This window comes from Arachis hypogaea, chromosome 16 (assembly GCF_003086295.3).
Source record: "Arachis hypogaea cultivar Tifrunner chromosome 16, arahy.Tifrunner.gnm2.J5K5, whole genome shotgun sequence".
Taxonomy (NCBI): Eukaryota; Viridiplantae; Streptophyta; class Magnoliopsida; order Fabales; family Fabaceae; genus Arachis; species Arachis hypogaea.
Window position 1 is genome coordinate 94679313 of NC_092051.1, and position 26343 is coordinate 94705655.

Genomic DNA, 26343 nt, shown 5'->3' on the forward strand with positions numbered 1-26343 from the left:
TCTTCCTTTTCTTTTCTTTTCTTCCTTAGTAGTAGTTTAGCTTCAGTTGTAATTTTCATTTATGAATTTTGAAGTTTCAATTTCAGTTTTTAATTCTTAATCTCCATCTTTAATTTTCTGCACTTGCTTTCTTTTCTGTTGAATAGAGCAATGAACAACTAACTCTTTTCATTGGGTTAGAGAGCTCTATTGTTATTTAATGGATCAATTGTAGTTTTTATTCTTCTTCCTCTGTCTTTTCTCTTGATTTTGCTAGAAAGATTTCATTCTTCATTCAAGCATTCAATTATCTTGGAAGAGAAATTGAATGTACTTGGGTTTTCGTGATAGGCTTGGAAGAGAAATCATAAGAACCATGCTTGAAATCTTTCTCACATTGGATTAGATTAGGGGTTGAATGGATATAGTGACATGTAATCCTACCAATACTTTGATCTATAAAGGTGTGTGGTATAATCAGTGACCAAACTTCATCTCTTCCCATGAGCAATTAAATCAAGAAATTGGGCAATTGTTCAAGCTTAGAGAGATTAGATTGCCAAGGAATTGGGATCCAATTACTTAAGATTGCCAAGGAGATCATAAATTCATTGATTGAGGAAGAGATGAGAATGAACTTGATCCGGAGAATGCAATATCTCTTGATCCCAATGCTTCTTTTATCTTTTATTTACTTTATGGTTGTTTACACTTTCTGCACTTTACATTCTTGTCATTTTATCTTTCTGCACTTTATTGCTTTCTTTTAATTTCTAGTCATTTACATTTCCTGTTTACTTATTACTCCAATATGAATCGTCTAACTTGGCTAATTAATTAACCATTGATTGCTTAATCCGTTAATCCTCGTGGGATCGACGTCACTCTCTAGTGAGTTTTATTACCTGATACGACCCGGTGCACTTGCCGATAGTTATTATGGAAGAACAAATTTTTCCGTATCAATTACATTTGGGATGACCCTCACTTGTGAAAACGGGGAGTAGACCAAATGATTCGTAGATGTGTCCCAGAATCCGAATTCCAACCTATTCTTGAATCTTGTCATTCATCCGAGTGTGATGGCCACTTTGGCCCACAACGGACGGCTAAAAAAGTTTTGGATTGTGAATTCTGGTGGCCGACATTATTCAAGGATGCTAACCAATTTTGTGTGTCATGTCACCAATGTCAAAAGTCAGGAAATGTATCCCAAAGGGATGAAATGCCTCAACAACCAATGTTATTTTGTGAAATCTTTGATGTATAGGGCATAGACTTTATGGGGCCATTCCCTAACTCAAGTGGATATCTTTACATTTTGTTGACAGTTGACTACGTATCAAATTAGGTGGAAGCGATACCCACCCGCCTTGATGACGCTAATGCTGTGGTTTCTTTCATCAGATACAATATTGTATGCCGCTATGGGTCGCCACGAGCAATCGTGAGCGACCAAGGTACTCACTTTTACAACAGGAAGATAGAAGCACTACTCAAGCGATATGAGGTACTACACAAGGTTGCAACCGCTTACCACCCCCAAACTAATGGGCAAGCGAGGTGTCCAACCGAGAAATAAAGCGGGTTTTGGAAAAAGTGGTGAATCCACAAAGAAAAGACTGGAGCTCTTGGTTGGGTGATGCATTATGGGCATATCGGACAGCCTACAAGACTCCGCTAGGGATGAGTCGCTTTTAGATTGTCTATGGGAAGGTGTGCCACCTCCCGGTTGAAATTGAACATAAGGCCTATTGGGCAGTTAAGCAATGCAATATGGACTTCACCAAGGTGGGCATAGCAAGAAAATTATAATTAGAAGAACCCGAATGCCTTAGGATAGAGGCCTCTGAGAATGCAAGGATTTATAAGGAGCAAACTAAGGCATTCCATGATCACCATATCCGCAAGAAAGATTTCCAAGAGGGTGATGAAGTTCTTCTATACAACTCAAGACTCAGATTCATGCCCGAAAAGCTCTGTTCAAGGTGGGATGGTCCCTTTAAAGTGAAGGAAGTGAAGCCCTATGGTGTGGTCGAGCTATTCCACCCTCAAAGTGGTGCGACATTCAAAGGGAACGGCCACAGGATAAAGAAGTATCATGGTCATAAGTCACCGAAGGAGTTGGAGGTGTTCCTACTTAAGGATGCACCCGAAGGAGGATGATCTCAAGCTCATGACCATCCAACTTAAGGACGTTAAAGAAAAGTGCTAGGTGGGAGACACCCCACCATGGTATGTTCCTCCTTGTACATAATCTCTTGCATGAAGTTTTTGGGTCTTTGTTTGATTTTGTGAATTTGTCTAAGTGTATTTGATATTGTTTGATTTTGTTGAACTTGTTAAAAGTTTGCTTGTTAGAATTTTCATGAGGATTTTATTGATATTAGTTTGGTTGAATTGGTAATGTTGAAGAAAATGCTTAATTTTGAGTATTGCATGAAATTTTGAGTGTTTTTGAACTATCTAGCCTGAATGACTGCCAAGATTGTGTTATAATTTCCTTTCCTCATGTTTATGGGAAAAAAAAGAAAAAAAAGGGTCACCCCACGCGTAAGCATGGGCAACGCATATGCGTCGATTGCGTTTCCACAACTCCTGGTACAAAAACCAGAGAGTTGCGCTGGAATTGTGCGGGAGGAGTGCTAGAAGCATAAATCCTCCCCACGCGTGCGCGTCATATGACGCCTATGCGTCACTAGGCTTTTCACTCACCCACGCGTAAGCGTGGGTGACGCGCATGCGTCGATTGAAGATTTTGAAACTCCTGGTATAAAAACCAGAGAGTTGCGCCGGTTTTGTGCGAGTTCTGTGCGTGGAGCACAATTGCACCCCATGCGTAAGCGTGACCGATGCATACGCTCGGTTGCTCTTCTCACCATCCACGCGTGAGCGAGGGCGACACGCACGCGTCACCTTACCGACGCAACTAAATGTGCAGCGCCCCTGTTTTTTCCCTCTCTTCACTTCTTTTCTTCATTTCTTTTCTTCTATTCCTCCTTCCTCTCTTCGTCCACCTCCTCACCTCCTCTTCTCCGCCCACCACCACCGACGACTTCAACCACCGGCGACCACCGCCTCCGGCGGTCCCACGTTTTCTCTCTCCTCTCTCCTCTCCTACTCTCATTTACACCCAACCTTACCTTTTTCCTCCTTTTAAGGTCTTACTCCTCTTCCCTCTCTTTTGCTTTTTAAAATTTCCTCTTTTAATTGCATTGCTTTACTCTATTTTTCTTCTTTTTAGTTGTATTTTAAAATTTCCTCTTTTAATTGCATTGCTTTACTCTATTTTTCTCCTTTTTAGTTGCATTTTGATTTTGTTGTTTATATTTCATTTTTTTGTTTCTTCCCCTTTTTTTTTACATTCTTCTATGGGTGTCGAACTTCATTATATTTCTTGCATTGGTAGGTTATTTTTATATTTCTTGGCTTATTTGTGTATGTGGTGTTGTTTTGATAATTAGTATTTCATTTTGGAGTATTACATTTTTGAATTTTTCCAACTTGCTTGTTGTTTGGAAGATACACATCAAGTGTTTGTTAAAAAGCACCAATGACATTTAGTTCATTTTAAAATTATGCTTTCAATTTAGTGCTTCTTTCTCATTACACTTGCTCTTCTTCATGTGCATTGAGCCTATTATGCTTCATCTTTACCATCTATGTGCTCAATACCTATGACTTGCTTCTTTGTACCATATTACAAGATTTGTGATTTCCCTTTCTCTAACTCTACTTTATCCCATTTACATGCTTCATTGTCTTGGAGTTAGACTAGATGGATGGTTTTCTTGTGCTTAGTATCTTTCTTGCATGTGTTACTTAGTGTTGTTATTGATGCTTGAGCCCATTCTTCTCACGCTTTACACTTGCATGCTTCTCTCACTCTTGCATCTCATGCTAGTGATATGCCCCATGATTAAATTGTTGTCTTGCTTACATATTGTAGCTGTCATGTCTTCAAGACACTTTATCCCCTTTGTGGCATTATTTCTCACTTGCATGTTGTTAATTAAGTGTTGTTATCTTTGAGTTTAATATTTTCTTGTTTCCTTCCTTTTCAGGATGGCCACCAAAGAGAGCAAGAAAAAGGCTTTGATAAAGCCGCCTACAAAAAGGGCACCTCAAAGGTCAACTACCAAGGCGCACCCTATACCAAAAGTTAAGCCTCCCCCCAAGAGGATGAAAAAGGTCATTTATATCGATGAGGAAGAAAAGGTCAACCCTGCAAAAGACTCCGCAAGGTTCACCAATCGCTTTTGTGAGCTTATGTTCCCTAATTTGGTTGAAAAGAATTACCACTCTGAACATCTCCTCGGTCCTCCGGAGCACCTTGTTCAGTTTGTGGTGCCGCGCATTGAGCGACGACAACTGGAATTTCTCAATCGGAGACCGCGGGAAGCAAATCTTTCTTGGGTGGTGGAGTTCTACTCCAACTATCACTCACCTTCTCTCCAATCAATTTTTGTGCGCCGGAAGCAAGTCCCTATATCTGAGGAAGCCATTCAGCGGATACTTAAGGTTTTGCCAGTGCCGGATGGGACGGATGGTTACCAAGAAGTCCTACTACAGCGCAGCAGACTCGGTTTTGATTGGAGTTCTATCCTTAGGGTCATTGTCCAACCGGGGGAACATTGACCTAAGGGAGAACCTAGGCCCAACCTAAGTGCATTTCGACACAAGCGCTTACTGTGGAGGTTAGAATGTGAGCCAAAATCATGTCCCACTACGTACTTCCGAGGACTCATGAGTCCTCAATCACAGCAGACTTGCCCCTTCTTGTTTGGTGCATCCTCACTGAGAGGCCTATCAACATTCCTTACCTCATCCAGCAAGCAATTGGCCGCGTTCGTACTAAGGGTAACCTCCCATTTCCCGCCTTGGTGACAGATTTGATTGCAGCCGCTGGAGTTCCCCAAGAGGCTAAAGACGTGAAGGCGATAATTCTGGCAAAGGATAACATTGTCCCGAGTGGAAAGTATCTCAAGCCTCCTGCGAGAACCGCAAGCCTTGACATCGCTATTCCTTCCGACATTCCAACCACCTCATCGGCACCACAGAAATCATCCCACCAAATGCTTGTTGAGCTCACTCAAAAGGTAGACCGATATGAGCAGTGGAACAAACACCGCTAAGCTTACTTGAAGAAGCTCTTGGGTTGTGCTGACCCACCTATGGAGGAGCCGGACACTTCAGCATCCACTTCGGACCCAAGTGAAGCGAGCACTCAAGAGATGGATAGTGGAAGTACCGACCCCAATCCCACCTTGTGCATTACCGATAGCACGGAGGACCGTGCAAATTTCTAAGTGTGGGGAGGTCGTTTACCGACTTCCGTAGGTAACAACCCTTCTTTTCAACACCCAAATTTTAATTTTCTCTTGTTAATTAGGATAATTTGCATTGCATGGTTAGTTTTTGCATTTAAACACTCTTTGCATGATAGTTGTTCTTACTTGGATTACTTGGTTAGGGTGATGATTTTTTTCCAAGAAACCATTTTTAGGACACCTTACCAATTTGAAAAATTTTTTTGCGTTAAACTTGTTTGAAGAAATTAATTTTGGAAAAGGTTTTTGAGCTAAGAACACACAAGCATGTGAGTTTTGAGCCCAATTGCGTGGTTACATCATATAACCACTTATTTCCATTCTTGTGTGCATTGTTCTCTCTCTATGATTGCAATCCTTGATTTGTTTGATTCTATATGTCCATTATTTTGTGTATGAATGCATTTATATGATTGAGACCGTTATTTCAATAGCTCACGTACCCAAATAGCCTTAACCATTTTGTCTACCATTGTTAACCAATTTTGAGCCTATGTTAAACCCATTTGTTCTTTAATTTAGCACATCAATACCCCTAAGTGAAAAACAATAAATGTCCTCTGATTTGAATCCTTGATTGGCTTGGGCGAGTGAGGGTGTGTGTCATTGAAGCGGGAGGGAAGCTTGGAAACATTGGTAGAGGTAAAAGTGTGTTTTTGTCATTTTTATTGAAAATATTGAAAATTGGGGGCATACTCATGTATTGAATGTTTGAACCATATGCATTGGCATCGTTGTATATAATTCATCAAAAGAGAAAAGCAAAAGAAAAATGATAGAAAAAAAAATTTGTAGAAAAAGAAATAGAAAAATAAAGGGTTAAGTACTGTTTTCGTCCCTAAGGTCTGAGGTGAAAATCAAATTCATCCCCGACCCTGTTTTTTGTTATTAAAATCATCCCTAACGTTACAAAACGTTATAAAATCGTCCTTTTGTCCATAAATAAAATTTTTTGGACAATTTTGCCCTTAAACAAAAATAAAAAAATTCCCCATCACCACTGTCCCCTGCATCATCGGTCATCACTACTACTACCACCACACTATTCTTCATCTATCCATCAATCTAACCCCATCATAACACCAACAATAGCAACAACAACTCAATTTTAAAGTGAAAAAAGAGAAAAAAAAATTTGGCAGGAACAACTCAATTAAACTAAAAATTAAGCTAAAAAAACTTGACAAAGAGGAAACAACTAATGAGGAAGCATAATAAATTCTTGACCTTGAAGAGAATGACCCTATGCCTACAAAGCCCAGTAAATAAGCTGCCTATGGGAAAAACAACACACTTGTGAAAATAACTCAACCTCCTACTGATCATCTTCCACCGCTTGTGCAGATCTCCTTGCTCCACCGAATATGTACTCCTGCATACAGTTTTTTACAAAGACAAAAATCACTTTAAAAGAATATACAAACAAAATGTTAACAACAAAAATGAATCACCACAATTGAATCGTCGGGTTCAATTGCCTTCAGCGCCATCAAAGTAGGTATATTTTTCACTTCCTCCACCTTATTGCATATCACCCATAGGTACAGATTCATCCCTAGTATGTTGTAAAATCCATCCGATATCTTGTCTGAGTATGACAAACACCCACTCACCTAAAATTCCAAAATAATAAAACAACACACAATCATATATTCATCAACAATAACAGCAATCCTTCAAACTCGAGAGAGAGAACGCAGAAAAAAGAGAAGACAGAAGAGAGAAAAAAGAGAGAAGAGGGAAACTCAGAGAAGAGAAAAACTCAGAGAAGAGGGGTGGTGTTGCTGCCGTCCGTTGCCGTCACAGTTGAAGGAAAGAGGAGGAAGAAGCGACGGCACGGGAGCTACTGCCGTCGCCGTCGTCGTCGCAGCTGTGGCTGAGGAGAGGACAGATCGAGCGAGGAGGAAGAGTAGAGCCCCTCACCACCAAATTAAAAGCTCGACGACGATGATGGAGCCCGACGCCGACAGAGCATCTCTCCGCCGTCACTCTTCCCTGCCGCCACCTCCTCCTTCTTTCTCTCTTCTCTCGTTCTCTCTCTCATCTCCTCGTTCCTCTCTTTCTCTGTTTTGCTTTCTTTTTTTTCTGTTTTAGGTCAGGGGTGGGGTGGGGTGCGGGTAAGGGTGGGGTGGGGTGGGGTGATTTTTTTAATATCTTTTATTTTTGTTTAAAGGGTAAAATTGTCCAAAAAATTTGTTTATGAACAAAAGGACGATTTTATAATGTTTTGTAACGTTAAGAATATTTTAATAACAAAAAAAGGTCGGGGACGAATTTGATTTTCACCCCAGACCTTAGGGACGAAACAGTACTTAACCCAAAAATAAAAGAAACAAAAATATATAGAAAAAGAAAGCAATAAAAAGGGGACAAAATGCCTTAAGGCGAAGCCAATAATAACCAATGCATATGGGTTGTAGATTAAAAGAGAATGCATGAGTGTGTGAAAAGTGAATGAATGGGTAGTTAGGTTGTGTATTAGAATTGTATAGGTTGTTGCGTGTGTTAGGTGAGAGCTTAGGTTAATCAAGGATTCAAATTTCAAGCTCACTTGGCCATATATGCATCTTTACCCTTACCCTAACCCCATTACAACTTAAAGATAAGCCCTCATGATGAATGTATGCATGCACCGAATAACTGTCGATTGTTAGATGAAAAACAAATCTTGGAAAGCATGATTAGAGGAGAATTGAGTGATCAACCCTATACACTTGAGCGACTACAGCGGATACACTTCTGGTGAGGGTTCGATATTCAACTCCTTGTCCCCTGCTTTCACAAGCTTTCTTCTTACAAGTTGTTTACGCTCCATTATGATAGTTGAATTGGTAGAATTTCTGAATGGTCATATCACCTTAGCCCTACTCATTCATGTATGTACTCTTGGAAGATTGATTCACTTTTGACCAAGTAGATAGAAGCATTTGCATTACTACATCCATGTAGGTAAATTGCATTTCATAAATCCCATTTTCCTATATTCTTTGGTCTTTTAATTTTTAACATGAGGACATGCTTGGTTTAAGTGTGGGGAGGTTTAATAAACCCCAATTTTATAGTTTATCTTGTGTAAAATTTAGGGAGTTTTATCAATATTTTCCACACTTATTCATATAAATTGCATGACTGTGTTTCCTTCCTAATTTTGCTTCATGGTTCAAAACATGCTTCTTTAACCCTAAAAATGCTATATTTTAATCCTCTTCCATTACCATTCGAGGCCGTGATGTGTTTGTTAAATGGATTCAGAATCTATAAAGCAAGAATGGTCTAGAAGATGAAAAGAAAACATGCACAAGTGAAAAGGACATGAAGAATGAAGCTTTGGAGAACTAGAGGCGACGCGCACACGTGGATGGCGCAAAAAATACGAAAAAAAATTTTATGCTAAAACATAAAATTATAAAAAATTCCATCAAATTATATTTATGATAAAAAATTTTATCAAATTATAAATTACTAACTCAATAATTATTATAATTCAAAACTAAAAGGTTTCGAATCAAAGTGCTACAACTTTTGTACTATTTGATAGAGAAGCAAAAAAATTATTGAGTACAACTATTTTAAATCTAATGACACTCCAAGACAGCAATGATACTGAAACATTATCCTAATTGAAAAATTTATACAACCTCACACTTATATTTAAAATCAAAATAAATAATTTTAACTTTAAAGAATGCTCTCAATAATACCATTACCAAAACATTTGTCCCAACAAAAAAATACTGAAACTCAACTTTTATTGCAACATATAGAACATGCAATACTATAAAAATTTCAATTATTCAAAACACCATTTATATTCTTCATTGATTATAAGAACCAATTTCACCAATACCAATATCATCAGACTTAGATGACAGATCAATCAAGAGATTAAGCAGAAAGAAAAATAAACAAATTCAAAGCACATTTTCAGATAAAGAACATACATACAAAAATTAAAAAAAAAAAGATAATAAAAAATACGTACAAGTCAACCGTTCAAAAAATGTCTTTACAAAACCATATAATAGGAAGAAGAAAGAAACAACCACCGAAAATAATAAAGAAAGACATACACTCTATAAGAAGACTAAATTCGTCAATTAAAACAAATGCAAATATAAAAACAAATGAAGATGTAGCTTTGTACAATTGCAATATCAAAAACTTCTATATTATACAATATTTTAAATAAAAAACACATCAAATTTAATATTAGTTTGTATATATTTTAATTAATTTTTAAACAATATAATACTTATTAAAATATACTATATACCATCGTTAATTTATCACCCTGCACAACGCGTGGATGTCACCCTAGTTTTGAACAAAGTTTGATTCGTTGTTAACATGTTGCACATGAAAATAGCGTTTGATACAATGTGGAGAACATACATTATGCTCTACCAGGTCGCGAACTAATATGTAAATACAACGCAGAAACAAGATGATGAATTACTTGAGAGAATAAAACAAGTGTGGGCAATATAAACCGGACTAATGAATTCATGATGAAACAGAGCATAGTTTTATTAGAAGAGATTAAGAATAGAAGAGAATGTAGGAGACAATTATACAACTTATTCAGTTGTAACTTTTAGCAGAAGCAAGAATCTTCATATTAAACTTATAAGAATTTGACTTCCTAAAACCAAACACTAGTAGTAAAACTAACCCTTCATCTTTGGAGAGAGGTGATGTACCCCCAATTGCTCAGACGAGAATCTGCTAAAGCCGTTCCTTCACCACGGTTCTGGTGAGATCTCTGCTGTTCCACACAAGCACCAGACTTTCCACATGAACAGATCTTCTTGGAGGGGCTGGGAGATTAAATGCGCATCTTTGAGATTTGCACCTTGCTATCTTTACCGTACTCAACGAGTATCTGTTTGCATACTGAAGCCAAGATAGAGGAAGAGAGGGGGGGAGGGGGCTTTAGAGCATGTGAATACATAGTTAAACATACAAACCACAACAGAGTTCACTAGGTATCTTTCAGCATTAACATACAGTGATTTCAAGTATCTACCCAGATTGGGATGATAGCTCAAGAACTTGAATAACAAATAACTACTAGAAACGACGGTGCTGGAGTGACTTACATCAGGAATGTCAAAATCACCTTCACTCGCATCACATACATCCAGTGACAATTTTCGAAGCAATGGCATCTGTCACTTACGATAGAAGATTCAGTGCAGATAATTTTTTTTAACCTTACATCTAAAAGGGGAGAAAAAAAATAAACAGAGCAATGATAACAAAAAAAAGTGCAACCTCCGAAGCAGCTTTCAAAATGAAGTTTCTCTGTAGCCCAGGACCCTGCATATGAATAGTCAAATCATAATCAATGACAATTTTTAATACATGATTCAGAAATTCAGAGGGTGCCAGAGCACACATGCTAACTTCATTTTCCAGAATGGTAATGGGTAAAATAAATTCATTTTGGATGACAAAGCTTCAGGGATAATCTATTGTCAAAGATGGAGAAGTAAAACCAGGAAAATCAAATTCCTCAAAGCATGAAAAATGACAGCTATTTGTTCATTGTAATTGTAAGCAATCCATGTTTAGGAAGGAAGTTCCCACATAATCACAGGGATTGAGTGGCAAAAGCCAAGTAGCAATAGATTACTTTGAGCATATAGATTGGAAGAAGGCTTAGCGAGATTGCAATTTTGATTCTTCTTTTTCTTGTTTTTATCCTACATTTTACTTGGTTGAACTTTTCAAAGTAGAAATACAGTCCATGAACATTGATGTGTAATCAAGTGGTGTAATCACCATATCTAATAACCTTCATTTTTACACTTTCTTTTGCAAGAATAATCATCATGAATAATAATTGTGTCGTACTGATCTTAAATTTAGTCACAAAAGAAGATGCTACATTAACCTAAATGATGATTATAAAATATATGCCGGACAATAAATCAATAAGATGGAAGCAATTGAACTGAATTCTAACTGGAAATTGTGAACAAATCACCTATCATCTATCATTCAACCAGCATTAATAAATTTAAGTGTAAATGAAATATGCACCGAATTTTTAGCTGGAAAAAACAAAAAGCTCTAAGAAAGCTCACATTATGACGCAACAGGAGATCTTCAAGAGCTTTGCAGTTAAAAAAAGCAGAGACCCCATTTGATGTTACTTCTCCACATTCCTGTAAAAAGGTATACATCTATTTATAGTATATTAAAACAGAAACCAAAATAGTGTATATTGAGTGACTGACGTATAGTAGTGAAGTTGGCACATTCTCCTTCATCCACTTCTACTTTACATAGTATCACCAACATTATCTTTCTTTTTCTTTCCTGATCTGTTTTAAGGTGCTTAGATTTCAGGCTATGAAATAAAAATTACCAAGTATTAAAATCCAATTTAAAGGATAATTACTATAAATTCGCCCAAATAGAAGTTACATAAAAAGTTCAGGTTTTGAAACAACAAGATAAGTGGCTACCTTTAATTTACAAATGCATATAATTAGTTGTTATGTCTAATTATACTTGGCCATGAAACTAATGCTCAAGACAAATAGTTAAATAGATGATAGCTCATGACAGCTATTCTTTTACTATCTAAGGTGGATTTTAATGATAAAAAGTGCAATAACGTTAAAGATATTATATGTTAAGCTAACACAACTAAAATATTGCCATGTAGAAGTCTCGACATAAATAGTTCTAAATAAACACAATGTGCAAATAATTTAACCAAAGTAGGTTTTACATTAATGTTTCAAGTATTATATATATATATATATATAGTCTGCATAATACACAGGTCTCGGTCTATTTCAAATGTTCAATTAAAAATACATATACAGACCAAAAGGATAGTATGAAACAGTTTAGACCAAAAGATTATATATCACTTACAATAACCTAAAAGGTAAGGTAATTCTGATTGATCCTAAATTGAAAAAAAATGGAGATAAATAAAAATCAGCAAACCTCTAAATGGATAGAGATCAAGCCTGGCCAGCCATGTGAAATTATCTCTTGAGAATCTGCAAGTAAAGAAGCAACAATGTTGACAAAAATTTTAATAATTACCAGTTGATTAAAATAACAATGGTTAATCACTGTGTCATACGTCTACCCCCAATATTGAAAACCCACAGTATTACAGTTGTTTCCCATTTCAGTTTTCCTGCACAATCGATCTTGGCTGCAATCATTATTTTGTCTTAACAAACAAAAGGACACGAATTATCTGCTTAAAGCTTATTTATATTATATCTTTATTATATACAACTTGATCAAGTCAGAGGCATATGTTAAAGAACTACATCTATTGAATTAAGTTAATGGCAGTTATTCATCTCTGCACCCAAGAATTCTAACCTGAGTTAAGACTAGGACATCCTAGCAATGAAAGCTCAACCAAATTTTTGCAGCTCTGACTTAAAATAAGCAGATCAGCATTTGTCATCCAAGGGGTTACTCTTTCAAGCCTCAACTTCGTTAGACTTTGCATGGAGAATTTGAAGCTTGACATGGATATATCACCAAAACAATAGCACAGAGATAATTCTTGCAAGTTTATCAAGGATGAAACCATATTTGTCAAAGTAGCATCTGATATTACCTTGAAAAACCGAAACAAAGAAAGCAACATTCTAAATTTTACAAATGACCACAGCATCCAAGAAATGGAAAACATAAGCAACCAAGAACAAAGCAACGCCAACAGATGATAAAGGGATAGCTAGAACAAGAAACACAATGCATCTTATATACATATATATGCCCCAGGAATTAGAAATGACACTTCGGCAATGATTGATGAGATTAATTCAAAGTATAAGGTTTGACTCGTCTGCTTGAAGGATTTATGGAGGTTGTAACAATAAAAAGTTCATGGATTGCATATGATGAATAGCAAATATCATTAAATTAATTGGAGGGATAAAATTTCTCCATTGTTTTTCCATACTATGAACAACAGGAATGAATTTTATGTTCTCTTTAGAAGAGAGAAGGAACCTCAAATCCACAGGAAGCATAATTATTACCTGAAAATGAAGAATTATTTTTTCCAGCAAAGGACAGGTTGAAGGTAATTTTCTCAGTGCATCTTCACCTAACATACCACCTAAACCTATATGGATGGTCTTTAATGACATCATTATAGGTTCCATATCACTCAAAGATGAGGTAGAAAAACCCCATCCAAATTCAATTTCTTCCAAGCTATATGTTTTTCTGAACTCAGCATGTAGTTCTTCATGCAAAGAGAAAAAGCAGCATTCTCTTTTTTCAATACAACTGTTATCTGGAAACAGATTTCTACAATCTTTTGCTTTCAGACATTTCAAACTCAGATTTCTATGAACGACATGAGCTAACGCAGCTCCAGAAATCTGCAATTTTACAAAGAAAAAGAGAATAAACCAATTAGATAAAGCATTGATAGTAAGGAATCAATATACTCGGTATGTGTTCTCCATGCTGTCACACATAGTGAAAATGCTCTGCAAAACAATCTTAACCTATTGGGAACTATGAATGATATGGTATATTCCTGCACAATTATATGCACAAAAGAAGCATTTGTACTAGAGGCAATGACATTGAGCAAAAAACATATTGCCCAACTTTATAACCAAAGCAATCATTTTTATTTTGAATGCAACTAATTAATGAATCTAAAAAGTCCCAATTACGAATTAGTAAAGCTTGTTTATTTTGTTGGTCATATTCATGCATCGAAGGTGGCATATACATCATTACGTAGGTATTTGCTGCGGAAACAAGCTGTGTAATTCTTAAACCACAATTCCTTGAACTTCAAGTAACATAAACTCTGACAAAATAACAATCAACTTATATTTTGTGTCACTCTCAAGACACATGACACACAATCTTTTGATAAAGTTGCAAACGAACCTTGGTATTTGAAACATCAAGCATCTCCAAGGAAGAACCTAGGAAATTATAAAGCGCCTGGTCAACCAGATCAGTCCCTCTCAGGCATAAACTCTTCAAAAGCTGTGTCTGAGACATAAGCTCAAGTAAAGATGAATCAGAAACACCTGCAAAACAACTAATTTATCATACAAAGAAGTAAAGTTCATCAAAATTGTAAAAATCCCTCTCAAACAAGCTGTAGTTTGTTTTTGAATATTATAGAAAAGTTCCTTTATGTATCAATTAGGATCAATTAGGGATAATTAGTTTCTTCTTTATTAGACATTGTAATTATGAAGAATGATTAGTTTAGTTAGTGTATATAAATCCTACAAGCTGAGGATTACTTTTCCTTAAACATACACAGAAGATCAGTACCTAAACATTTGTAATCGACTAGCTGTGGTCAACCATAAGGATTATGTATTGTTAACTTGTTATGTTCAAATACTACTTGGTCTGGCAAGCAATTCAGTGACTCCTTTCACCCCAACTTGAGGGAAAAGCATGGGACTAAAACCTTTTTTTCATATAAAAAAAGATAAGGATGAGGAAACCATTTACTTTTTCATCGAGAGATCACAAGGGTGATTCAAAACAATAGTAATAAATATTACTGTTTGGCTCAAGTGTGCATCATATCAAAACAAACGTATGCAGCAGTTAAATATAGAATTGCACTCAAACTACACAATACAACATAACCCGAACCATATATATTTGTTACTCTTTTATTTAAGCCATCTTAGCATGGTATATACGAGGTAAAATATATTATGTGATTCATTAATGATTGCTGAATGTTAAAAACATATGCAACAATACCAACCAGAACATGGGGTCAAAAATGCAATTGAAAATATATACAAGTTAACGATTCACATATTAATTTTGGTACTAATGAACTCAGAAATATAGCTTACCCTTGCACCCACCCATATGCAGTTCTTGAAGATTAGATGCTACAGAATTCAAATGTTTCTCTCTAGAATGCACAGAGGAAGTATTGCCACCATCAGAAATAGCCGAGGAAAGAGCTTGAACTGAATTTATCCCAAATGATGTATCACAAACCACAATTGAATTAAGTTTTCTACACCTGCATATGAGATCTGATATGCCAACATCGGTGACAGAAATACATCCTTTAATATTCAGGTGACACAATGAAACACAGAATCTGGAGATATAGAGGAGAACCGAATCTGTCATGGACAATTAAGAAAATTGAGTGGCTGATAGCAGAACAAAAAAGATGAAACAGAATATTTAGGTCAAACATGAATGCTAATGACCAGAAAAGCATCCTACCACAGACATCAGTTCTTCCTTCCAATGTGAGTCTTGTAACATTAGAAAGTGGAGGTCCAAATTTATAAAATGGCATGATTTCCACTGCCTTGTGGTTAATAATAGAGGTCTTCTGTGGTACAGGTGGTATTAAAGCAGGATTGGAGGATAAAATGGTAAATAATGCTGGTATTACTGGGGTACTATCAACAGTCAAATCAATTTCACAGACCAAAGGGAACTTCTCCAACAACTGTAAGAAACTGATTGTCCCGATGTTCAATAGATAAGCTGCTTTCAATATTCTTAAACAAGGAAATGACTTGCAGAAGTAATCAACAGCATGTTCAATAAGCAATCTCCAGCACTTTGAGATATCCACCTCCTGAACTACCTCAAAGGTAGTGGTTTGCAAGAGTCTTTGAGGAAATACATGTCTATCTTTTGAAGGACCTCCAGAGTTGATAAAGAACTTTTCTATAATCTTCTTTTTAGCAGGATCCATTATATACGATGAAGGGAGAAGTGATAGAAGCAGGATTGCAGGTGTTATTTGCGGACAATTGGAAAGGTCTACTTTCTGCATGCAATGAAACTTTACATCACAAAACCATAACACAATACCTAATAGCTCATCACAGACTCCTTGCATACGACTTAAAGACAGTTATCTTAGACATTCATATGAGATCATGTTCCTGAATAGTATATGGAGCCAAATACTATAGGTAACCAACTTCCAGGTTCAAAAAAATTTAAAAATATATATATATATTCACTAAAATTCTAATTGCACAAGGCATGGAAGATAAGAAGTCAGAAACCATAAGGACCTTATCATCAGAATACCTTATGGATCTCTTTTCATTATATAACAACAAATGAACAAAATATAACTTATACCAATGCAATATTTACCTGGTTAAAGAGGGACTATGCTATGTTTCTATTATATTTTTGTCCTCCTCAACAAAATAAATAAATATTATCCTAAGCATATCTACTCTGCACTATAGAGTATGAAGGGATATTTCCAGTTCTTTTTCCAATACGATTTTATATCATTCAATAAGAAAAATGTAGTGGAAATCTTTAAAACTAAATAAATCAAGCTTATTTTCCTTCCTTTACATAAGAATTAAGAAATATTGTAATGCCAAGCATTAAAGGGCTCCCTAGCTCAAACAAATTGACCACAACGAAATAAACAAGGCCAAAATCATTAAATGGCTTTCAATTATTAAATTCACCTTTGAATACTCTGTGAGCCGAATTTTGAGATGTTGCAAGTCACTATAACCAAAAATATCTTGTGAACCCATAAGTGGAATAGTCAAAAGTCTGAAAATTGAAGCAATGCTTTCCTCAGCTAGCTGCCTAAAATGAGAAGAGTTTCTTTTTCCTGTTAAAACAAATACAAAAATTACCTTACAAAATCTAGGAATTTCTTCCAAGAAAAAATAGACATTTCAGTGCTTGAGGGATCAAGAAAAAGCTCAAGATAATTGGTATACCTGCAGCAAACCACAAAGCCAAAAGGTCCAGACGAATCTGTAAAGAAAAATAAAAGACCATGGTGTTATGGACATTCAAGTACACCAACACAAACACATAGCAAACTTATTATGTATAGAAATGTGAAAATATTAAGAAAATATTAGAAGCTTGATTGATTTATGATTATTTCCCAACATACTTAAAATAATGCAATTACATTTATACGATTTTGGTTAATGTTCAATTAAATGTGGAATTACCAATGAAAGAAATTACTTGCACGTTACTGAAAAATCAGCACAATCTTCCAAGATGTTTGCTATGATAATCTTAATACTTTAATTTTGATATATAGTCATTGTACAAGAGTGTATACATACACCCAATAATGAGACTAAAGAACTTACTATTTTGACTAATCTCACATTGATTATTATTGCACATTAATTATTTTTAAACCAAAACATAAATAGAAAGAGGATTAACAGGCAAATTACTAGTATTTAATATTAATAGTGTTAATGGGCTAAGCTTGTATAGTTGTACTAGTTGTACTACACTAGTATTTGACCCAGATTATCAGTATAAATAGGAATTTACTTTTTTTTTTTTTTATCATGACATCAAAGCATCCACAATTATTCAGATTTTGGAATACAGTTTTTCTCCTTCCCATCTTTTCCAGTCATCTCTAGAATTTCAAAAGGTTACCTTGCCCATAAATAACATCTCACTGATATTTCAATAATATGGTGAAGGACTGTGCTTTAGCAGATGGGGAGAAAATGAATTTGTTATGACCTTCGTGGCTGCCTTCTTCTCCTAAGACTCAAATTAACGATTAACAAATAGATCAAAGAACTAACTATAAAAAACGAAACAGAAAACATACCTGTTTTAAAATTTCATAGCAGTTGTCTTCATCCTTGCTCTGGCACTCCAAATTTTCCATGTTACTTTCAAGCCAGAGAAGAAGTGCATCAGAAAGATGTGTTTCACTGTCAAGTTTCTATAGCATTATATTTTTGGATTTATATAATAAAAATATAGCACAGGATTTAAAGAAACCTTTTCATAAAATACTAAATCAACCTGTCAACAGTCAAGTGTGGATGCTTAACTGAAGACAACAGCAGTTCATGCGGGATTCTCTTGAAAAACATGTTGTGCTTTGCCCACATCTACAAGACAATAAATTAAAGAAAAGGTATAGTCCATGCCAGAGTTAACTAACTCGAAGAATACACTTCAGCATTTCATAAAAGATAAAAAGATTCTCAGAGATCAAGGGTTTGTGAATTTCATATAACTGAACTTAATATCTTGTTTACGAAACAAAATAATTTAAGGGAATTTACTAAAGCAGCTCCTTCATTGAAATATAAAAATCTTAACAGGAGAATGGTAATTGCCTTTTCTGTTCCAGTATCTCTTTTATCCTTCAAATAATATCACTATCAGATCTTTAACAAATAACTCTACTTTTAATAACCACACTTCCCCATCTGAACTCTTAAGTTCCAAATACAAGATATGGCTAATGGCTCCATGATGGGGATAGAAATGCAGATGTCACTTCATGCAACATGGCCTGAGTATACACAAAAGGGGGAAGGGGAATGAAAAAGACAGCCCAAAGCATGAATTAAAGGAATTGTTCATAATTAAAGGGTATATGTGCCAGCACTTAGTATATTTCCTTCTGATATCATGATTTAGTAATCCGGACATCCTGAAAAACAAGTCTAAAGAAATTCCCACCAAAGAGATGCCAATCTAATAATACATGGGGATGCATTTCAACAATAACTAGAGCCCAATCAGTGCATATGTAAAATAACATTATGAAATTTATTTATTTATTTATTTATTTATTTATTTATTTATTTATTTTTGAGGGGATGTATAACAATGTATTGTCATTAATTAACAAGTGGACAACATCATGACCAGGAAAAGATTTATAATTAAGATACACAACTTTACTGTTTGTTGTTCAAGCCTTAGTGTCTAGAAGTTGAGTACATACAAAATTTCTTGCCAGGCAGCCCACACACAAGTTCACAATAAAGTCACTAGCTGCAAAAAACAACACATAAAAAAAAGTTTGTTAGAATGAAATTGTCATATAAAAACCAAAACACCAAAGTGAATGAAGACAATTGTGAGGTTGAAAAATAATGGTGTTTTACCATGCTCTAAGCCAAACTTCCAAATTTGGATCATGTCCTCCATTGGCAATTGCGCTGACTGAAAGCCTTCAGGTGAGGATACCTCAGAAAACCAAGACTCACACTTCAATATCAGTGTTTCCACTCCAAAATAGAACGCACCCTGTTACATACAAGAACAATTCACCAATAATATTAGCCATTAGACAGTGAAGAATGAAGTCTAGTAAAAAAATTGAAACTCCTCAAACAAAATAAAGAATCGGAAACATCACATTGAAAGGCATGTATGAATTGCCTGAACAATATCACAGCTACTCTTGCACTATAACCAAAAAATTAAAAACAAAATTTTGATGCATGCATAAATATATCCAAAAATCAATGGTACCTCATAAAGGGGGAGGAAATTCTCAGAAGTAACATCCAATGAACAATCATAGATATGCTTCAGAATCTGGATAAATACACCGATATCCCATTTAACAGTGATTAAGCTCAAGCACGATTCACTATTAAAAAAAAAAAAAATTAATGAAGCATGTTAAATGTTAAGCCAAAAAAAAAAAAAACTTCAAAAGAAAATCTTTTATACCTGAAACTCCGGCCGAGTAGACCACGGAAATACGAGGATTGCTCAATGAGCCTGTGGAGCACATAATTAAAAAGGATTCCAGTGCAATTTGGGTCAATACAGTTCATTTTTCGGAGAAAAAAAAAACAAATAGAGTGAGTGAATGAACGAACCTGGAGCGATGTGCTTGAACTTTGAGGGTGTTGAAAGTGAGGATGTTAGGCAAGTCCCAGGTGAGGATATCTGTGGCGGTGAGGAGAAGGTGTTCTTGGTCTGGAGTTTGAGGTTCGAGAGAATCGGGGTCTGTGCAAACAAGGATAACACGTTCATCGTCTTCTACGACTGAGCTTGCCTCCATGGACTCAGAATCGTGAATCCGATCACAACGTCACTCTCTCACGGAAACTGTCGCCTAAAACGACGATGGGGAATGACTTCACCGCCCTGCTTCACTTTCTAGTTTCTAGCTAATTTCTTTTTTTTTTTTATTTGAAAGAACTTTCTAGACTAATGTTAACCTTACTTACATAGTAAGTTAGTAACTAACTTTTACTTACCGACCAAATTTTAGTTGGTGAGTTTATAATTTAGGACGAAAAATTTTTGGTAATTAATTTTTTAATTAATATTTTTAAAATTATTTTATTTATTTTAAATTTTAAATTTTAAATTGTAAATTTTTAATTATAAATATTAAATTATAAATTTAAATTTTAAAATTAGTTAATATTAACTAACTAAAATTTAATTCTCTATATTTTTTATTTAGAATTTATAGTTAAAAATTTATGATTTAAAATTTAAAATTTAAAATAATTTTAAAAATTTAACTGAAAATGATTGGTTATCTAATATTAATATATTATTGGACACGAACTAATTATTTACATATTACCCATACTATTCTTGTATTCTTTATTATAATATAATTTTTTTTATTCATTGATGATATTTTCTTAGTTCAAATTAGAGTTAGAATTAGCTATTGAGTTATAGTTCAAATGGCATAATTTTCTCATACTTTGTCTAATTGTGTTACCTTGGGTTATACGAGGAAATCGGTCAAGATATGGTTTAGGTTTCTCGTACTTAATATATAATATCTTGTGAAAATTTAGGTTATATGACTATAGAATAGGTGTGAATGCATGAGTATGATAATTTTCTAATACCTTTGATGATGATTGTTGATATGGATTGAGTATTTGTTGATGATTATTGTTCATGATGAGAGTAGAGTGATAAATGATGGATTAATGATGCTTGATATGTTGATAATGATGAATATGAATAGATGATGGATTGTTGATGATTTGTTAGTAAAATTGTGAAGTCCATGTATGAGAATTATGTAAAATTGAGGTATGGTTGATTATGGTATGATGTGGAGGCTGTGTGGATGTGATATGGTGTGTTGGTGGGTGGTTTGTAAGCATAAAATGTTGATTGAGTTTGATTTTTGATGAAAACAAAGGTCTGAGGATTTTTATGTAAGACTAAATTTTGGCCAAACTTCGGCGAATCATAACTCAGCTTCCGGATTCCCAAATTATTTCAAACTTATTTCATATGAAAACTGGGTCTGTGAAGTTTACTCCGTTCGAAAAACGGATGAAAAATGTTTTGAAACGAGAAAGTTATGTGCGTCGGAAGTTCGATATGTAAAACTGAAATTATGCAGACTTAGCCATTTCTGATCAAACTGCAGTGTATGCGTACGAATACCCCTCATTCGCGAAGGGTCGTTTCTGTCCAGCGTACATGCGTACGCGGACAAGGCTATGCGTACGCGAGATGGGCTAAACTGCACTCCCACGCGTACGCATGACCCTTGTTTCAGCAAACATGAGTTTTGGGTTTTAAAGCTTAATTTCAAACATCTAAACCTCTGTTTTCGTTCCTTTGACCCTAGATCTTGTTAGTAAGCCTAGTAATAGGACGAAGTTAGGAAATGGTGGTAACTTAGAGATGAAGAAAGATTTTTAAAAGGTAGTATGTGGTTGGAGATGATGGTACTTGATTTGACAAAGATGATGAAAGTGGTATATGAGGCAATTAAGGGAGTAATGTCATATTGAGAATGATGTATGAGATAATTGATGATGTTAATTAATTGAAAATAATGAGATGAGCTATGAATTATTGTTGAGAATGAAAATGATATTTATGAGATATAATTGATTATTATTAAGACATTTGTTGACCCCCTGTACGTAAGATGTGACCGGGCACTTTAACTCCCTGTGTTCTCCCATGGGCATGCATATATAAATATTATTGAGTTTGGAGTGTTGTCTCCCCCATGTCAGCTTGGGAGTCTTCCCATGGTTAATTTTTGAATTTGGGGTGTTGTTTCCCCCATGTCAGCTTGGGATTTTTCCCATGGACATTGTTGAGCTTGAAGTGTTATCTCCTTCATGTCAGCTTGGATTCCGTCCCATAGTTTATTTTTGAGTTTGGGGATGCACGTACAGAGGGACTGTTCACGGTTAGCTACTAGGACATGTCGGGTTGGCTATGTAACCGACAGTTGATATCAACAGCTATAAGACAGGCATACATCAATACATATTGTTTGAATTGCTTGCTTGTACATTAATTGGGATTGCCTAAGTGATTTTAACATGCAAATTGTTATACTTGCTATTTGTATTACTTGTATTCTTCCTGTGTTTGCCATTGCCTGTTTGTTTGTCTATGTAAAGTCATCGGAGTTAAAGGAACGGAAGAAAGGCAAAAAAGTTAGGAATTTAATTAGGCTTAAGACTTGGTTAAGTTAGGAATCCTTAAAAAACCACCTTACCTTATGGTTTCTAATTTAGTTTTTTAAGTTTTATAATGTGAATAAAAAACCACCTTACCTTATGGTTTCTAATTTAGTTTTTTAAGTTTTATAATGTGAATGTCGGAGTTCTAGAATTGCCTTTAGCATTCCCAAGACCTTATATCTTATGTACTTGACACCTTTACAATATTGAGAACTCCCGGTTCTCATCCTATACAATATTGTTGTTTTTCAGATGCAGGTCAAGAGGCACATCACTAGGCGTCTGAAATTCTGCAGCGAAGTGGATATTTTGGGACTTTACTTTTGATCTTTTGTTATATATGTATAGAGTCTCCTCATGTGTATACTTGTTTTACTTTTGTACCTCTTAGAGGTATATGGAGAACTACAACTTCATGTATGTATTTTGGGATTGTGGGTTATATATATATATATATATATGTAAATATTTTCCGGCCAACCTTAGTTTCGCAGGTTGGGTTAGAAACTTGTTATTTTTGTACTCTTGGCCCTCTATTCTTACTTTCTATTTATATATGTTTATGAATTCTAGCTTTTTTCGTACGCAAGTAATCTTTAATCTTGAGTGTTGCGCTTTTAATTTTACGATTTTAACTTACCTATTCTTCAAGGCTCTTATTATACTATCTTCTTTCGACTATTATACGTATATATATTTTATTTTAGAGATCGTAATACTACATCACCTCGGTTTTACGACTTAAGTGTAAAGTTTTATGTGATAAAGTGTTACAACTATTGATGAAGACCCAAATACAGAAGTAGGCGATGTCATATTCTGTGACATTTTAGCCAGAGTGCAATCAAGCATTGACTTGCTACATCCTTTCTTTTGGAGAAAAATTCATATCGCCTCCAGGTTCTTTAGGAGGCTCAATTCCTATATAGAAAAAACACAATTTTCATGCTTTACTATAAGAAGGATAGTTGGATAATAACGCGCTGTTGAAAAATACCCAAAAAATAAACAAATAAAATGCTGAGTGATTAGAAAATCAATTTACATCCGATCCAAGAAGCCTTTTACAGCAAGAATTAGTTTATTTTTGAATGCTTGCCTTATCATATCTACGAAGACCTGCATTTCTTGCAATCTTAGTCTTTGCATTTAAACTAGAGATAAGTATAATTACAAGGAACATGTAGTAGGTATTAAAGAATGGTCAAATAAACATCAACACAAAAATAATATTATACAACAAATAAGGGTTTTCACAACGGTCAAAAACCGTTGCCGTAGATTGAAAAACCGTTCCTAAAACTTTAAGCAACGCTTTGGCAACGGTTTTTGACCTGTGGTATATGCGGCCGTTGTCAATGATCAAAGGCAACGGTTTTTTACCTAAGGCAACGGTAACAAAAAAACCGTTGCCAAAGTTACTGGCATAGACAACGGTTTTGAAAGCCTAGCTCAAATTAATCAATTCAAGTAAATTAATCGTGCTTATTAATGAAAATAACAAAAAGCCATGTCCTCACATACAACCATTTTCATCATCATGCTCACCAAACACTCTTTTTCAACCCCCGCCTGCCGCCCCCAAATAATAATTTAGTGAACAAAAGCAACAGCATTTCCAAATAGTAATTTAGTGAACAAAAGCAACAGCAAAAGATTAGCAAATCCCACATTCCCATACTTTATTCCGCTCCCTAATCGCAACACCATAATCAGTTAATCACGTCTCATCTCATAATCCAAACTCTAATCACTATTCAAAGGACTGAAACAAACACAAAAGTAGAAACTCACACACCGCTTTCCTTTCTTCTTCTTAACTCCAACAAAAATGGCCAACAGCCAAACACGCCCTAACTAAACAAAAGAAAATCAGAAAAAGACCACTTACCACAGATGACAACCCACAATCAGCCAAGGCAGTGAAGCAGAAGCAGCGAGGTAGAAGCAGTGAAGCAGAATTAAATATAATACTAAGTTCTCCCTCACCTTCATAATGATTTTCCAGTGAACAAAAAAGTTAGCAAATTAAATATAATACTAAGCCTAATGCTAATAATGTTTACTAATAGAGAGAGGGGATGAGGAAAACAAAAGATAACTATTAGGATAAAATTTGTGGAAAGAAGACTAAATAAAACATCTAAACAATTCGGCTACCTGGTGTTTCTCAGAGCAGTACCGCACTTGTCTGCAACTACTGCAGAGTTTATCTCCTTTCCATGTTCCACACCTATTGCAAAAAGCAGAAAAAGATTCCCATCTTTTAATAAGATGTGCCTAATCAATAGAAGTACTAATACACCAATCTTAATGTGAAAACAGGTAATATATTAGTCATATACAAAGCAAAAATAATAGTAGAAATAATGCACAGTAAATAGCAACAATAAAAATACAATGTAAGAGCAGCTTATTCAGGGTATCAAATTAAGTCTGACATTGAAATATAGCAAAAGCATAGTGCTACAAAATCAAAAAGATGGATTGCATGTACTCATGAACTCTATAACTCATGCATAACTCTAAAATGCTACTCCTCATAAGGAAATAGTCACCAGTTATAATCCATCTCCATGTTTACAGTATCTTTAGGGTAGTGAAGTGTGATAATCCATCTCTATGTTTACAGGGAGTGTCATAAATCTTAATTTACATAAAAGTTGCATCACTCAATCACCTAGAATATTATCACTGAGAGAACCCATCATTTAAACTCAGAGAAGCAGTGACCAAAACAGGCAGCATTATACCAAATCAAAATTCAAATCAAAACAGAAACCAAATCAATTAAACTCCAACAACAGTGACCATGGTTGCAGCAAAATGGAGAATTCAAACTCAATGGAATCAAAAACAGAAATGAATTCAATGGAATTCAAAACAGAGATGGCTTACAATAAAAGAACGAGGCAGCAGCAACAGGAGAGGCAGCCCCCTTCTCTCCGGTCCGTGATTCCGGCAACCAGAGGCACGGCGGTACGGTGTGTTCTCCAGTGACAATCGACGGCGGCAGCAGCTCCTCTTTTGGTGGCGAGAAGCATGAACGGCGGCTCCTTTCCACGTCCTCGGCGACAGACCTTCGACGGCGACAGTGGAGATCAGACGCGTCGGAGCTGGCAGCACAGGCGGCATCTTTTTTCTCCCCTACGAGCTTCCTTCCTCACGCATCTCTTCTCCGTCGCGACAGCAATGACATCACGGCAGCGGCGGTGTGACGGGTTCGACGGAGGCACAGCCACGGTGACGCGACGGTGCGGCTTCGACGGCGTTCGGCTCCTCGGCTTCAGATCTGACGGTGACGTGACCTCCTTCGGCGGCGTGAAGGCATGGCGGCGCGGAATAGAGCCTCCCTCCTTCCCTAGTTCTCGCGTTCTCTTCTCCCTCACGTCAGACTCTCTCTCTCTCTCTCTCTCTCTCCACTCTACGGCGACGGCGACGACGGTGGAACCCTTGCTGGCGCCGTCCCTTCCATCTCTTCCCTCTCTTCTTCTCTGTTTCTTCGCCCTTCTGGTTTCCCCCCTTCGAGCTCCCTTTTCTCTTGTTTCTTTTCTTTTCTTCAAGTTTATGTATGGTTAATTTGGAAATTAGGTTCTAGAATCAGGGTTAAGAAAAAAAAAAAATTAAAGATAATATGAAGATTTTAATAAAATTATAAAGTAAAATATTTATTTAATGGATATATAATATTTATTCTAAAATTATTTTAATTTTATTTTTTTATATTAATATTTGTTATATATTTATTATAAAAATATATAATATTTATTATAAATTTATTTTAACTTTATGTTTTTAAAATATAATAT

The 26343-nt window shown here is 35.5% G+C and overlaps 1 protein-coding gene across 11 annotated transcripts; it reads right to left on the bottom strand.

The window, feature by feature from the left end:
- Window positions 1-9811: 9811 nt before the first annotated feature.
- On the bottom strand, window positions 9812-26142 carry LOC112754478 (BTB/POZ domain-containing protein FBL11). 11 transcript variants are annotated; one of them, XM_072220860.1, is made up of 22 exons: window positions 25433-26142; window positions 24695-24767; window positions 24426-24523; window positions 19940-23455; window positions 19788-19838; window positions 19584-19649; window positions 19214-19355; window positions 19051-19100; window positions 18114-18202; window positions 17914-18019; window positions 17039-17075; window positions 16775-16926; window positions 15546-16104; window positions 15158-15439; window positions 14214-14359; window positions 13340-13687; window positions 12669-12912; window positions 12276-12331; window positions 11399-11479; window positions 10584-10628; window positions 10409-10477; window positions 9812-10202 (listed from the first exon to the last, which is right to left on the bottom strand). In XM_072220860.1, the coding sequence occupies exons 7-22, from the start codon at window positions 19254-19256 to the stop codon at window positions 10035-10037; spliced, it is 2475 nt and encodes an 824-aa protein (XP_072076961.1). In that variant the 5' UTR covers window positions 19257-19355; window positions 19584-19649; window positions 19788-19838; window positions 19940-23455; window positions 24426-24523; window positions 24695-24767; window positions 25433-26142; the 3' UTR covers window positions 9812-10034. The 11 variants fall into 11 exon arrangements, with proteins under 11 accessions (XP_072076961.1, XP_072076960.1, XP_072076959.1 ...); XM_072220859.1 differs by having other exon boundaries at window positions 17914-17977; window positions 19584-19704; XM_072220858.1 differs by having other exon boundaries at window positions 15170-15439; window positions 19584-19704.
- Window positions 26143-26343: the final 201 nt, after the last annotated feature.

Excerpts from the sequence above, each read along its gene's own strand:
- LOC112754478 (XM_025802131.3), bottom strand. The coding sequence starts at position 20,124 with ATGGAGGCAAGCTCAGTCGTAGAAGACGATGAACGTGTTATCCTTGTT. Across the intron at positions 12,913-13,339 it reads AAATAATTCTTCATTTTCAG|GTAATATCAGATGCTACTTT; the intron begins GTAATAATTATG and ends CGGTTTTTCAAG. Across the intron at positions 10,478-10,583 it reads TTTTGAAAGCTGCTTCGGAG|ATGCCATTGCTTCGAAAATT; the intron begins GTTGCACTTTTT and ends CGTAAGTGACAG.